The 15,917-nt window shown below is 42.4% G+C and overlaps 1 protein-coding gene across 2 annotated transcripts in view; it reads right to left on the reverse strand.

Moving 5' to 3' along the window:
- KIAA0319 (KIAA0319 ortholog) overlaps window positions 1-10,258 on the reverse strand; it is a 31,037-nt gene extending 20,779 nt beyond the window's left edge. The window contains exons 1-4 of one of the 2 annotated variants that reach the window (XM_054381660.1): window positions 10,210-10,258; window positions 5,474-6,243; window positions 2,446-2,629; window positions 204-302 (exon numbers count right to left, since the gene is read on the reverse strand). In XM_054381660.1, coding sequence (XP_054237635.1) covers window positions 204-302; window positions 2,446-2,629; window positions 5,474-6,243; window positions 10,210-10,258 — 1,102 coding nt within the window. Of the gene's footprint in view, window positions 1-203; window positions 309-2,445; window positions 2,630-5,473; window positions 6,244-10,209 lie in introns of both variants that reach the window. The other variant, XM_054381659.1, reaches the window with a different exon arrangement.
- Between the last annotated feature and the right edge of the window lie 5,659 nt (window positions 10,259-15,917).

Genomic DNA, 15,917 nt, shown 5'->3' on the forward strand with positions numbered 1-15,917 from the left:
CTGAAAAAAACAAAGTCACATAGAAAATATTTAAATCTTTAAAATCCAAAGGAGGAAGTCTGCTCTGCAGATGGAGCTACAAAAAAGGTAGGAGGAGGAGATGAGAAATACTGAGGTGCAGATGTTCACATAACCCAGGTCTTGTCTGCATTTGAAGGCTGTAGTGTGTACATCTTCTTGTATGCCAAGGCCATTCAACTCACCTGTAGGTGGTGGTGGGACAACAAAGGCATTCAGCTCAACTTCATTTTTGGGTAGCATCACTTGTATGTTATCTCCAGCAGACACAACAAGTTCTTTCACTGTATCTAAGACAAAACAAGTACATTATGTTTTAACAGATAGGATGGATATACATTTATTATCTTCAAATATTTGTAATGGATTAAGTAAAACGTGGCAAACACTCTGCAGTGGATAAATAAAAAAAAACAAACCTCAATATATAATCAAATAATAAGCTATTACAATAGTCACTATTGCTCCCTCATTTTTTACCAAACCAAAATTTTCTTCTTCTCCAAATATTATTTCCCTTACTTTTGTTTTAAACAAAAGCATTCTGTTTATTCCTGTATATTATAAGTAACATTGCTCCACATAAAAAATTACACACTTTTCTCAGTAACTGGATGGCAGTGCAGGAACTGAAAAATACACAATTACAGAAGACAAAAAAAAGCCACCTGCACCAGAACAAACCTCATTAAAGTAACACAGTCCATACCAGAACTCTGGCATCAGACCTTCTTTCACTAAGAAGCACTACTTCTATGTCTGTGTGCCTCTAGTGAGACACATCTCAATGCCCAGCTCAGTATCCCTTTCAAAAATTCCATTTGGATACAAGAGAGGTATATGGGGCTATTCTCAGCAGAACTGAGCATTCAGTTTATTCACCACCCAGCAACACCCTCCCAGCTCTCTTCCGTGGAAAACCCTTTTCCAAAAATGCCAAAGTTCACAAATCCAGTCCCCAACAGTAACTTCAGGAAAGGGTCCCATTAGATCTGTACTTAAAAGGTTTTTAATTTATTCCTCTTAATATTAGGAAACTACAGAACAAAGGTTCTCCAAAAGCAACATTGACTAGCATCTAAACATCCAACTTACAAAGTCTGAAAAGATTAGCAAGAAGCTACTCAGCAGTGGCAACTGACAGGTCTAAAAGTGAACAATGTGTAGAAGCCACATTGAGAGCACACTTCCTGTCACTGATACTTAAATGCATCCAAGGCTCAATAATGGCTCATGGGAGTTGCTCTAGGCACCAGTGGAGGTTTGTACCTTGACCTCCACAGGAGATGAGAACAAAACAGCTAGATGAGGGTGATGACTAAAAGAGAGAAAGAGGGACCATTTTCAAGACTTCCAACACAGCAGGGCCGAGACTACACAAACATCCTTGCATAAAGCAGTACTTACAGCAAGATTCATAACAACCTTCCCTTCAGCTTCTTCTTCCAAGATCCTTTTTGAGTTCTCCTCAAACTCCTCATGTGAAGGAGGAGGAGATGCCTAGTCAACACTCAGTGGTAACAATGACCTATTGCCTTAGAGAGGGATCTCTTGTAGCTTACGTCTCCTGATACCTCCCACTGTTACACTGTCTGCAGCTTAGCAGAGGATGCCAACAATGTCCCAAAACAGATTTGGTCTGCCAGGAGCAAGACTTTTAGCTCTCCATATCCCTCAGTACATCAGGAGTGCAGACTTGTGCTTCTCTGCATCTTGTGGCCCTTCCAACACTTTGTCAGGGTGCACAGGATGGTGAGAAACTTAGCAGAAGAAAGAAGATACTCTAACATACACATAGAATTTAACACAACTACAGAGGAGATCATGGTTGAACATGTCCTCTTCAAAATAAAAACTTTCATTCTGCAGGTGGAACTCTACTAAGCTCTCTCACAGCTTTGAAATTAGAGCAAACCTTTTTTCCCAGGATGAGAAGGCCATGCTCTCCCCACCTGAGGACTAGACTTTCTACCCTCAGGTCCCACCTATGTTGCTGCATGATATTTGACAACTATATACAGTGGGAATGCTGCTCAATAGTTTCTGAGAGGGAGCAATGTTTTGAAGAGTCACATGGAAGTAACAGTATAGATAGAAGGGACTATTCAGAAAGCCTCAGGTATTTCCAACCAAATATAAAATTTAGCCCATTTTTTTAAAGGCTCTTAATCTCTGCTTTTTACTTCACTATATTTGTTTTAATTTCCCATTAATGACGGACTTGGCCAGAGTTTTGCCTCTAAAGTAACTGGCTAAGGGTTTTGGAGTTTGCACTGTTACTGTAGGTCTCCAGGCTTCAAGAGGAATGATGTTACATCTGGATAAGGAGTAAATGCATAGCTAACAACAGATGGGAAGCTTGATATCCCTACCTGCTGTCCAACCTGCAGGTAAACCTTCATATCTCTGTCTGTGTTGAAATATTACCTGCTTTAGCAGCAGCTGTGGGTGATGTGAATTGCTGTGTGAGCTCAGATGGCACAGTACTAGTGGGAAGCAGTATGATCCCACCTTCAGTGGTATTCTCAGGAGCCATTGTGGGAGTCTGGATTCTCTCTGACACACCTGGGGAGAAATCCAGTTTGTCTGCAAAAGGGGAAGGTGTAGCAGCCTGAAAAATTAATTATAGGGAAAGAGTTAACATAAGTGAACCATTTTTCACATTTCTAGATTTTGAAGTAGGCTGGCTTTTAAATAGCATGTAGGGTGAACCCACTGATTTCACAGATCCACAGATTGCATTGTGTTGGAAGAGACCATCAAAGGTCATCTTGTCCAACTTCCCCTGCAGTGGACACCTCCTACTGAGGCTGCCCAGGCACTCATCAAGTCTGATATTGAACGTTTCCTGGGACAGAGCCTCAACCACACTCCTCTCACAGTAAAGAACTTCTTATGTCTAACGTCAATCTAGCCTGCTCCAGTTTAAAACCATCGCTCCTCATCATACCACTACCAGCCCTTCTAAACAGTCCTTCCCCAGCCTTTCTGTAGGTCTGCTTCTGATATTAAAATGTAGTTATAAGGTCTCCCTGGTGCCTTCTGTTCTCCAGGTTGAACAACCTCAATCCTTTCCATCTTTCTTCAGAGGAGATGTTCTCCAGCCCTCCAATCATCCTTGTGGCACTCCTCTAGACTCACTCTAGAAGGTCTATGTCTCCCTTGTGTTGGGGTTCCCATAGCTGGACACAGTACTCCAAGTGATTTCTTACTTGCTACTAAGAGGTTTTATTCATATACAGAATATCTATCAAGGAAGGACTGTCTTTTTTTTTTTTCCACTCAAGTTTTGTAAGAAATGCTAATCATTTTTCAAGTTTCAGATGCAAAAGTGTGTAAGCTAAGGTTATCAGAATGAGGTAACTTGGAATACAACTAAAGCTATCTATTCCCCAAACCAATAAAGAACAGTAGTGCAGGTATAAATATGCTCATAAACCTTTACAAGCCAGTGACTGCCTGTGTGATGAGTATTACTGCCTTCATGCTGTACACACACAAGTATAACAGAATCCCTGTCTTTTACTACATCTGCTCAGACCAGAACTTGCTCATGCTTTCCTATTTCCTCATCACTAACAAAATACCCTAAATCTCTGTACTCAGTACTGTGCCCAGCTATGAGACCACCAACACAAGGGAGACATAGACCTGCTGGAGCGGGTCCAGAGGAGGGCCACAAAGATTATCAGAGGGCTGGAGCACCTCTCCTATGAACAGAAGCTGAAAGGATTGAGGTTGTTCAGCCTACAGAAGAGAAGGCTCTGGGGATATCTTGTAGCTACATTTCAATATCTGAAAGGGACCTATAGGAAGGCTGGGGAAGGACTGTTTAAAAGGGCTTGTAGTGGTAGGATGAGCAGTAATGGTTTTAAACTGGAGCAGGGTAGATTTAGGTTAGATATAAGGAGGAAGCTCTTTGCAATAAAGCAGTAAAATACTGGAACAGGTTGCCCAGGGATGTGGTCGAGGCTCTGTCCCTGAAGACATTTAAGATTAGACTTGATGTGTCCTTGGGCAGCCTGATCTACTTGGAGATGTCCCTGCTCACTGCAGGGAGGGGTTGGACAAGATGACCTTTGAGGGTTCCTCCTAAACCAATATAATCTATGAATCTAGGCAGAGCTCCCCCTAGCACAGGCTGAAAGAGTGCATCACCCTCCATGACCACGAGCCAGGGGCAAAAAGCACCCTTTGATCAAGAACAGCTGACAGAGCTTAGGCAAAGCTGCTAGAGGCCTCACCCTTCACTGGCTATCCTCCCGCAGCTGCAGCAACCACCTGCATTACTCACTCCCAGAGCCCCTCTCCCCAAGAAGCTCTCAGAATAACTCGATGATCTCAAAGCAAAGTCAAGAAACTGCCACACCTCCAGGTTGCAATGATATCCAAGTTAGACTGTATCTTAAGACTTGCTGTTCTCCACACATACTTTTGCAGTTTCAGTCATCCCTTTCAAAAACTTCAGATGTCACAGATTTCATGCAACTTTTGTACTCACATGTATTTTTCTTCCCTAGAGTAACAGCAATAAATTATTTTTACAAGAGATAGGTAGTTGCTGGTTACAAATCTTGGTGGAATTCAGAGCAATCCAGCTAACATTGCTTAACTTAACTCTTCCCTCTAGCACAGGAGTGAGTTAAACTCAGCAAATGCTGATTTCACGGCCTGTTTCAACTTTCCAGCTGGTCCCATCCTATTCTTAAAGAACCATAACCCCTTTAGTTCCAACTGATCCTGCTGGCTGGCATAAAGAACACGTACATCCTACTTCAGCATCTGAATTAGGCTTTAAATACTTAACTTATTTTTCCTATTGCCAGAAAAAAAAAAGAAAAAAGAAGAAAAGATTCTGAGAACAGAAATATCTTACCCACTTTATCCTGATGCACATCATGGTCCAAAACCACCACCATCTCTTCTTATGTACCATGTCTCTAGTCTATGTTTTTAAAATATTCTTAAAGGTATTTACTCATCACTATTCTGTTTGGAACACTACTATACATTAGTGAGATGAAACCCATAAAACTGGCTTCATTTAATTGATGGAGGAACTTATGTTTACTGGTCTTGGCCTTTGGATACTTGAGGATCCACTAGTATTGCTCCGTTAACTTCCAATGAATCACCAGAGATCAGAAGGGAAGAATACTGTAACACTATTAACACCAGGTCCAAGTCCATTTATCTATATGCTTCCAAGGAAACTCCACAGTGTCCCAAAAGGAGCTCTGCTCTTTATTATCTGATAGAAAAGAGTTCTTTAGCAATTCATCTGCCTATTAAAACAATCCTCTCCCCTTCAGCCCTTCCTAACACTGTAACAGGACTGTATGTCATTTGAGTGTTAAGGTTACATTACAAAGCAGTAACATAATTTGATCTGAAAACCAAAATAATTACAAGGTGGCTCACTATACTCTACCTGCTTCCTGAAGGGCAAACATACCTCTTTTTGCAAAGCATCTGCAGGTTGTGCAAGTAGTTGAACAGCTGCTTCACTTTCAAATGTCTTCCCAGGGAAGGGTGTAATCTCTGGAAGGGATGACAACCTCTCTACAGAATGCTCAGTGACAGAGTTCAGTTCAGAGATGGTTTTATTCAGAAGTCTTTCCACCTTCTCAGCTGCCCCTTTCTTTGCAGCAAAGTCTTCCTGGTTATCTCTATCATCACCCATGGAAGAGTTGAAGCCATTTTCACCTGCCACCATCAGGCCCCACTCAGCATAATCTGTGCTCTCCTTCTGCTCATGTTTGGTATTCACCTGAAAGGGGTCCTGCTCCAACTCTTTATAATCATCAATATATTCAGGTATCTCCTCAAGGCTGGGATCTTTGCCAAGAAGAGACAGCTCCTTCAGGCTACTCACCTCAGATGGCTCAATCTGGAGTCCCACAGAGTGAACCATGCTTGGGATCACTTGCCCAAATCCCAGTAATGAGGCTGGCCTCTGCGAAGGCCTCAGCACAAAAGTAAGATAGGACTTTACAGTTTCAATTTTTTTAGGTTCACAATTCTCTTTGTGTTGGCAGTTCACGATGTAACAGCGTCGTTCAAGCATCCAGGACAAGTCACAAGCAGAGAGGTCACAACACGCTGCGATGCAGTCAGACACCGACACAGCATGAGGAACTCGCACAATTTTAGTGGTTTCTAAGTTGGGTGATATTACGGCACCTGAGTACGTGGTTCCTTCTGTGCACTGCTCACAACTGAAACCTGAAACAATACCAGCAACCTAAGACACAACATTACAATCAAGCCATAATATAGTTTACAGTGTTCAAATCAAGCATGAATCAACACACTATATCTCAGTCTTTTTTTAACACATTTTCTAGGTTGGTTGGTTGTTTGCTTTTGTTTTTTTCCTGGTTGTAACTGCTCTTCAGAATGCTTCTCTTCAAAACGCAATTTGAAAAATTTGATCATGCATCAAAAACCAGTTGAGTAAATCCAGGAGTGCTAAGACATGTTTTTTAACTAAACTTGATAACTCAACCAATGAAAAGAAGATGTCACCACCGTGGATCTAACAGCCAGACCTGACTCTGCCTGCTTTGCATGTCATTAAGAGCTGAGTTGTGGCAGCAGAAACCTCATTATTCACAACAGTACATGGCAGGAAAAAGCAGTTTGACTAATATAGTCTAGCTCAAATTTGTTGATTTGACAGGAAAGAAAAATGAAATCAAGGAGTAAAACTAGGTTGGCAATAGGAGTTAGGTGCAGCCATGACTTGAGAGACTTGGAGATGCAGAGATACTCCTACACAAGTGGTGGGTCCAACCATTGCACTACAGTTCCCACCACATCTCTGGGCTGAACTGTAGTAGTAGACTCCTTCAAAATGCATGGCCTGAATACTTGTGAGGCACAATACTGCCTGGGATGAATTTACAGCTTGCAAGGTAGGCAAAAAATCCAAAACAAACAAAACCCCCAAACCAACAAAAAGACCCTGCACCACACACTGAAGGATAGAAAGGGCTAGACTTTCTGATGCTTTAGCAGAGCTATTTGGGGTGTGGAAAACATGAAAAAACCCCGCATTTTAAAAAGATCAATAACTTGCAAATAGATATAGCTGAACAGAAAGATGGCAACAACGTTAAACAGCTTCAAGTACTTTTTCTGACTCCAGCTACTCTTCACACAGAACTGGGATGCTGTTTACTTTTCCGTTTTACACTTCCGATGAAAAATCTCTCCAGGGGAACATGAATTTAAAACCTCCTATCCTGTTCTGTGCCCTCTGCATTCCCTTTCACCACTAAGAACTTAAGACCCTGGCAGAGGCTCCACATTTTCATAACAAGTCTTTTCCTTAAGTTGTCTGCACAACTTAGGACAGAGGACCCAGCAGAGCACGAAGTTAAAATGAAATATATGAGTCAGGTAGTCCATTAACCACTCTGTCCTTTTTCAACCAGTATCAAGTTAGTTAATCCTGTAGGACAGCGGGGAGATAAGAAACAGCTGTGTGCAATGTACAATATTGGGTCAGTAACAATTCATTGCAACTAATATTTTAGGAACAGCAATATTAAGGTAAGTCAAACAACTCTTTCGAGGGCTGCTTTCATCCCTTCCCCTCTTTACTTCATCCCTGAAGGAGAATGTGACCAACCTCTTAAAAGAAATTTTAAAGCTTCATTATTTATCTGTTCAGAAAAGAAATCACCAACAATTTTTGTTTTACAGACTTAACAAAATTAGCATAATCCAAAACTCTAACCTGAGACTGGATTCCCAAGTCTTCACTCAGCCTGGTGTCAAACAGAACTTCAAGTGCCACTCTGCCACTTTCAGTTTGAAATACCAGCTACCACATCACATAGTCAACCTCTCACAAAATTACTGGTGTTTCATTAGCCATCAAGTCCAGCATATTCTTAAAATAATGCAGGACTTTGAACCTGAATCTCCCAAGCAACCAATGTCACACACGCATAGGCATTCCTATAATGTGAATCTCATTTCACTGGCCTATATCCACTCATTTAAGAAATCAGCTTATATTGATATAGCTTTAATTATTCTGTCCGTTAACAAAAGCAATGGTTTTTATGCTAGTGCATCCAAAAATGAGGTGATGTGTTTGTTTTTTTCCTGTGAGAGACAGAAGACATTGCTCTCCATCACTGAAACAACACTTTAATTTGCAACTGGGACTCCAACACCTGGGAATAAATTCAGTCCATCTTTCACCTTGTGCAGGTGTTTGAGGCAGACCTTGAAACACATTTCTGCAAACACGAAAGTGTTCTCATGGCTTACACTCAGTTTTCTCATACTTCGTGTTCCTGTTGTGGTGCTTTGTCCTGAGATTAGCCACTCCAACAAAAACACAAAGACGGACTGGCAGGTCATTGCAGTCAGAGGTGTTGTGCAATCTGATTTCCTGGGTTTAACTCCATGTACCCCAGACATAGATTACATGGCCTCACGGACTCTTTGCTAGACATCACCACTATCCTTTTCTTTACTCTTGGGGAAGGTGTATGTAAATACAAGCCATCGATTTTCAGCACAACTCACTGATGCTGGTGTTGGCCTTTGAAGTACACCCTTTTCTTCCTATGTATCTAATGCATGAAACACAGGCCAGGGGTGTCAAAAGATACTTTATGATGTACGCATGTCTTTGAAATGACAGTGGAACCACCAGCCTGTGATTGCAGTACATTCTTTGTTACTTACTCTGTCAAGCCTAGATGTTGTAGTAATGTGTTCTGGCTCACAAACATCTTTCCAGAGAGACCAGACAGTGTAGTGCCTGATTACAATCTCTGAGATTACAGTGAGTTACACAGCATGCCAGGTTAGTTCATACTGTCAATGTCTATGTGATACTAGACTGTATTAGCACCTAAACACTGTGTGCTGGCACCTGAGATACAGGGAGAGGTTTGGAATAGGCAGCAGTCTGAGTCTAATGATCATGTTCTCAGTTGCAACTAAAGAATGAAACCTAGACTTTATATATGCACATGGAGGACATTCTAGCCTGCTAACAATTAACAGCATTATCAGAAGTATAAAACTGTGACATTTTCTACAGCCAAAATTCAGTATTTATTGTACATTACTGCTCTCTGTTGAAGTTGCTGTGATTTTTCTGAAGATAGACCCTACAGCAGTTAACTCACTATCTCATAGGAGAGCATTTTATTTATTTACACAAGATACATCTCCTGTTTATTACAGGAATAAAAACCTCAGCTCCACATTCTCCTCAAGAAGCTTGTCACTATGAGATCCTCAGGGTGATCTTGATGGCTACTTCAAATAAGCTACAAGTACAGCTGTAGTTAATGCCTATCCCCTACAGCTGCCATGAACGCTTTCTCCCTCATCCACTACTCCTAAATTTAGTAGTCATTTTAAGCCTTAGAACATTTGCAAGGCTCTCCCTCATGAAGCAGTCAATCCTCCTCGTAATACACGAGAGGAAGGCCATATAATAGAGCATTATTTCCTCTGTTCCTGCTAATAGACATCCTGTCAGTATCTCCACAGCCACAATTCAAACACTGTCTTTTAAAAAAATAAATTCCACATCTACATACAGTTTTCTAGAGATGCCATGTCAAAACTGCATGCACTGCATTGTCTCCATATGACAGAGACAGTATTAAGAATTACTTTCATCCTTCATCTGTCTGATAATGGAAATAATTCACCTATCTTGGTGGCTGAAGCAGAAGCTTATAGGGCTTCCATGTGGTCTTTGAAAGGAAATATGTGTCTGTAGAGCAGATGATGATGCAGATGATGATGATGCAGATGTAGAGCAGATGAGCTGAGAGATGTGAACAAATGCATTTATGATTCTCAAAAATCAACCACCCTATGATACGTCAAAAGAAATAAAGGTAGTTTAAAACAAAAGTAATACATCATTCTCAAATTTCTGTCCTTCAAAAGAAAAAAAAAAATCTTTGAACTCCCCCATTACTCCTACTAGCCCTATGCACCTCCCCTGAAACAGTTCCTCATGACTGTCTTCCTCCATTGCAATAAACTGCCAGTTATGAAGTTTTACCTTACAAGAACTTTTTCCACTGAGGAGTCTCAAGATTTCCTAGCTCTTGCTTTACATTTCATTCACACCTGCATACACACTCCAGGAGCATTTGTTTCACTCTGTGTGATTGGGACACACAAGAAATAAATTCCTACCTGTTATTGCCCATAGTAACAGGCAGAGAACATCAAGTTCAAATGCCATGCTGCACCAGGAAGGCAGTGGGCAACTGCTTTTCCAACCAGCTGTACAGAAATTATAGGTCTTAATGTTGGTTTCCTCTAATATTGTTTAGTATCCTGCTGTGGCCACAAAGCACTGCAACAGATAGCACAGGAAAAAAATAGATCAGATCTAAGCATTAATTAGAATGTCACAGTAAATTTCATAGACAGTTTAAATGCAGGCTTTACTGTTACTTACTGGATTCCTGATGGATGACATTAGGCAAGCTGAAGACACAGAACAAATTACCTACCTGGAAATCTCATTCTCTGGAGATGCAGAAATTTCCCAGCAAAATTTGCGTGCTTGGACTTCTGTACCTCAAACTCCACAAATATTCTGTCTGCAGTTACCCAGACCCTGGGTTTGCTCTGACTTTAAACAGAAGCTAACAGGTATCTTTAACTGAGGAATCATAGCCAGTATTACAGAATCACCATGGCTGGAAAAGAACTCTAAGATCAACAAGTCCAACCATTATCTAACTACCACGGCTACTACTACACCATATCCTTCAGTCTGTGCTAAAAATCCATGAGGTGTTAAACCAGCTCTTTAGACAGCCCTCACACTATTCTCTCCCAGCCATCAAGGTAATGCAAGCAGGCACTTCTACAGAATTTCTAGGGAGACTTAGTATCCTGGATTGCCAGGATACTGAATTCTCCAAATAAAGCAGCCTAAGCAACAAACAGGTCTACTGAAGAACAGGTAGTTCCAAGCAACATTATACTCATGCAAGGAAAAAAGATAGTTTAACCAATCACACAACTCCCATCACATAAAAGATCCTAAGTAAATGCATGACTAAAAATGACCTCTCTCAATGAAAACACAGGCAGTGCTTTTCTCAGAGAAGAGCCATTCTCAAGGCAGTGCATCACAGTCAATCCCCTTTGACGTTCATTATGTTACTTGATAGGTAGCCACCTATACCTATGTACGAGAGAAACACTGCTAACTGGCTGCTCTTGGCAGGTTCTTTACCACACAGTTTTCTATAATGGAAGACCATCTTTTTTCATTCCCTTGCAAAAGGAAGAAGGCAGTTGCTTGCACATGCTACTCTTCCTAAGGCTGACTGAACAGGAGTAGAAACCCTAGCAGGTCAGCAGCTGGACTTCTCTCCGAGGAAGGATCTCTTATGGACAGCACAAGAGCATCCCAACCAGGAAAACAGTCACCTGCCTGCTCCCAGCCTCTAACTACAAAGCCAACTGGGATGACACCAGGAGCTACACAGGACAGGGCATAATCCTGCCCTACTTCCGACACAGGCCCCTGGGACATCCTGAACTGCTGCACAAAGAGGGTTCCTTGCCTGTGCCAGCCGCACCACTGCTCCAACCACATGTGACAGCAAAAAAGGCTGCAGAAGCAAGCCACAAGTTCCTTTCAGATTGGCTCAGGCAGAGCTGCAAGGGACATCACAAGCAGGTGCAAAGCTCAGTTGCATAGTCCTGCCCTCTCAACTACAGAGCCAAGTGGGATTTCACCAGGAGCTGAACATGGCGAGGCCTGCTCCTGCCCGACCAGCCACCCATTCCCATGAAACAGCCTAAACTGATGCACAAAGATGGCTCCTGCCCAAGAATCACCAACATGGTCCCCTGTAACACCACAAAAAGCTGCAGAAGCCAGTCACAGGCTCCTGCCAGACCAGCTCAGGCAGAGCCAGTGGGGGCATCACAAGCAGGGGCAAAAGCCAGCTTCATACCCCTGGCATCTCAACTACCAAGCTTACAGGGACAAAACCACTAAGTGCACAGACCCTAGCTCTGACTCAGGTCCCTGAAACACCTTCAATCACTGCACAAACTGAGTAGTGTCATGGAATCATAGAATGCTAGGGGTTGGAACTCCTCACCCCTCATCTACCAGGTCACACTTCTATACTGAAATGACAAGAAGCTGGTCAAGCATGACTTTCCCTTGGTGAATCTGTCTTGGCTCTCAGTTATGCAGGCAGTGATCTCCAGTTGAAACCAGGTAGTATTTCAAGCCTTCCCAGCTGAATCCACTAGCGTACACCTGCCCATGCTGATCATCTGTACATTTATTCTAATACATTACTGAAAGTGATTATTTTTTAGTGGTTTATTTCAGAATATTCAAACTAAACCAAAGAACTGTACACAGTATACCATTTATAAACTTCACTTTTTTTGGAATGCTTCCGTTGCTTTTGAGAATAAGAACAGAGAAACACAGAATGGACAATCTAAGAAGTATTTTCAGCTTTACACCTCAAATACCTCAGCAGACTGAGAAGAAGGGAAGCTATTATTACAGTAAGACCATAACTTCACAGAGTCTTTTTTCTATGGAAATCTGTCTACATTTGTGTAACAGCGTGAGAAAAAAAAGACAGTCTTAAAACCATCACAATTTGCAAAAGTTGTTACCCACCAAAAACTGTGTCTTGCAGAAGAGCTTATTGCTAAAACTCAAGATTCCTGAGATACTGTGCATTTGCTTTAACCTTCACTCATTCCCAGAAGCACTAAATGGACCAGATGCCTCAGAAGGACTTTCAGTTATTTAGCCCAAAGAAAAATGCATCAAGCTCAGCAGCAGAATATCACAAGGTCAGAATTAACCCTGATCTAAGGGCAGAAAAATAATTTTATTTATTGTTGGGCCTTTTTCCTCTGCAAGGCCAACCTTACTACTCTTTGCTACTACGAGGAGACAAATGGGAGCTTCTTTATTCTACCGAAGAGTTGACTGAGGAGTACACATAATTACTTCTAGCAACACTAAGAAAAGCATTGAGAGAGCACACAGATCATCTTGATTTTTGCAGCATTACTCGTCCTGAATTCACGAATACAAGTGCTTGTAGCAAACAGCTTTGGTTTTGTTTGTTGTTTATTTTATGTTAAGAAAATACTGAACACAGTATTCAAGCTGTGGCCTCACCAGTGCTGAGTACAGGGTCATGATCACTTCCCTACTTCTGCTGGTCACACTGTTCCTGATACAGGACAGGATGCTGTTTGGACTCCTTGGCCACCTGAGCACACTGCTGCATATGTTCAGACAGCTGTCAACCAGCACCTGTGGGTCCTTTTCCACCAGGCAACTTTCCAGCTACTCTGCCCCAAGGCTATAGTGTTGCATGGGGTTGTCGTGATCCAAGTCCACAATCTGGCACTCACCTTTGTTAAACCTCATACAACTGACCTTAGTCCAGCGATCTAGCCTGTTCAGGATCTCTGTGCAGAGCCTTCCTACCCTCAAGCAGATCAACACTCCCACCCCGATTTACTGTCATCTGCAAACTTACTGAGGGTGCACTCAATTCCTTCATCCAGATCATTGATAAAGGCATTAAAGAAGTGCTCCCCTTTAGCACCTTCTTTGCACATCCATCAAGCTTTAGCACTTTCCTTTGCAGGTCCTTCTTTGTGAAGTGCCATGCCCACGTGTCAGATAATGTCACACACCTTACAATTTTGCTTGGTGGTCCCTGCACTCTTTCAGGCCTCTTTATAATGGTGTGGGGGTGGGTGCAGCAGCCCTTCCAGTGAGAACACTTACACCTCATCAGCCTCTCCTGCCATCTCCTAATGGCTCTTCCCTGCTTGCCTGGTGCTTCTGTACACCAATATCACTCTCTCTGATCCTGATCCAAGTGGAGATTGGCTGTTAGTTCATGTTACAGAGTATTTAAACGTCCTGCTTTTGCAATGAGAACTCCCACACCTCATCAGCCTGTCCTGCCAGAACTGCCATCTCCTAGCAGGAAGGAAAAGGAATTGCCTGTATTCACAGATTACAGTGGGTTAGAAGAGACCCTCAAAGGTCATCTCGTCCAACCCCTCCCTGCAGTGAGCAGGGACATCTCCAACTAGATCAGGCTGCCCAGGGACACATCAAGTCTGATCTTGAATGTCTCCAGGGACAGGGCCTCAACCACATCCCTGGGAAGCCTGTTCCAGTATTTTACCACTCATTTGTATAGAACTTCCTCCTTAAGTCTAACCTAAATTTAGCCTGCTTCAGTTTAAAACCGTTGACCCTCATCCTATCACTACAAGCCATTCTAAACAGTCCTTCCTCAGCCTCCTATAGGTCCCTTTCAGATACTGAGATGTACCTATAAGGCGTCCCCAGAGCCTTCTGTTCTTCAGGCTGAACAGCTCCAATTCTTTCTGCCTATCTTCATAGGAGAGGTGCTCCAGACCTCTGATCATCCTTGTGGCCCTCCTCTGGACCTGCTACAGCAGGTCTGTTTCCCTTATGCTGGGAACAGCACTCCAGGTGAGGCCTCATGGGAGTAGAGTGAAACCTCTCTTAACCTGCTGGCCGCTGCTTCTTTTGATGTAGCCCAGGACGGGAATTGCCTTCTGGGCTGCCAATGTGCATGGTTCACACACATCCAGCTTCCTGTCCAGGAATACCCCCAAGTCCTTTTCCACAGAACTGCTCTCAATTTCATAAGCCTGTATTGATATTGAGGATGGTTCTGACATAGGTGCAGGACCTTACACTTTCCCTTACTGAACCTCAGCTCATCTCTCCAGCCTGTCCAGGTCCCTTTGGATGGCACCCATCCTTCAGTCTTGTCAACCACACCACTTAGGCTGGCATCATCTGCGAACTTCCTGAGGGTGCAGTCAATGTTGCTGTCTATATCATTGATGAATATATTGAACAGCACTGGTCCTAATACAGACCCTTGAGGGACACCACTTGTCACCTGTCTCCATCTGGACATTGTTCCTCTCCACATGAAATCTGTGTATTTTGGTTCATCTGGACTTTAATGCAGACAGAAGTAATTTTCTCCCTCAGAGAGAAAGGAGTCAGCCGAGCAGAAATATATTGGCACCTGCTACATGTAATTAGGCCAGGGCTGTAAGAGGAAGACTGTGTACAGACCTCATTACCTGTATCTGGAAATACATTCTAAACCTAGAGCTGCAGAAGAGCAATACAGCATAAGGCAGTATGCTGGCATGCTACAAAAGGTGCAGCAGAATCCCTTCATGCTAACAAAAATCAGAGATAGGAACAAGTGGTGCGATGAAAGCATTCAGAGAGCAATGCCAGGCAGCAGAGACCTCAGGAAAGCAAAGGTCCTGAACAGTGGGCCCAGCCACACTACCATAGGTGGGAAAAGTAAGCAGGGGCTTCTCACCTCCCTGGCCCTTAGCAGAACTGGGCAATGTGCCAAAAGAAATACTGAAACAGCAGCAAGCCACAGATAAAGCAAAACTGCTATTTTTGAACTGACAGAATTTCTTGTAAAAAGCAGGATGGGTAAATATATGAACACATCACAAATTTGGCCCTACACTTAATGGAAGTGTCTGTATCCATATACACACACATGTATGTATGTTAATATTTCTACTGAACATAAAAGAAGACAATCCTTCATGAAATCCACCCCTCATGAAGAATTCAAATTAGTCATTTCATCAGCTATTGTACCTGCATTAATACCTGAGTCAATTAGTTAAAAACTGAGTATTAACGGTGTATTAATACTGCATAAGAAAGAAAAACAGAACTTCCTATCAGTAGTGTTTGTCCCTTTTAACACAGAGAAAAACTGAGGACATGTACAGGCACTACTAGTTCTAATATTAACAGGTACTTTATTCTCACAGTTCAAAACAACCACAGG

The sequence above is a fragment of the Indicator indicator genome, chromosome 6 (assembly GCF_027791375.1).
Source record: "Indicator indicator isolate 239-I01 chromosome 6, UM_Iind_1.1, whole genome shotgun sequence".
Lineage (NCBI taxonomy): Eukaryota > Metazoa > Chordata > Aves > Piciformes > Indicatoridae > Indicator > Indicator indicator.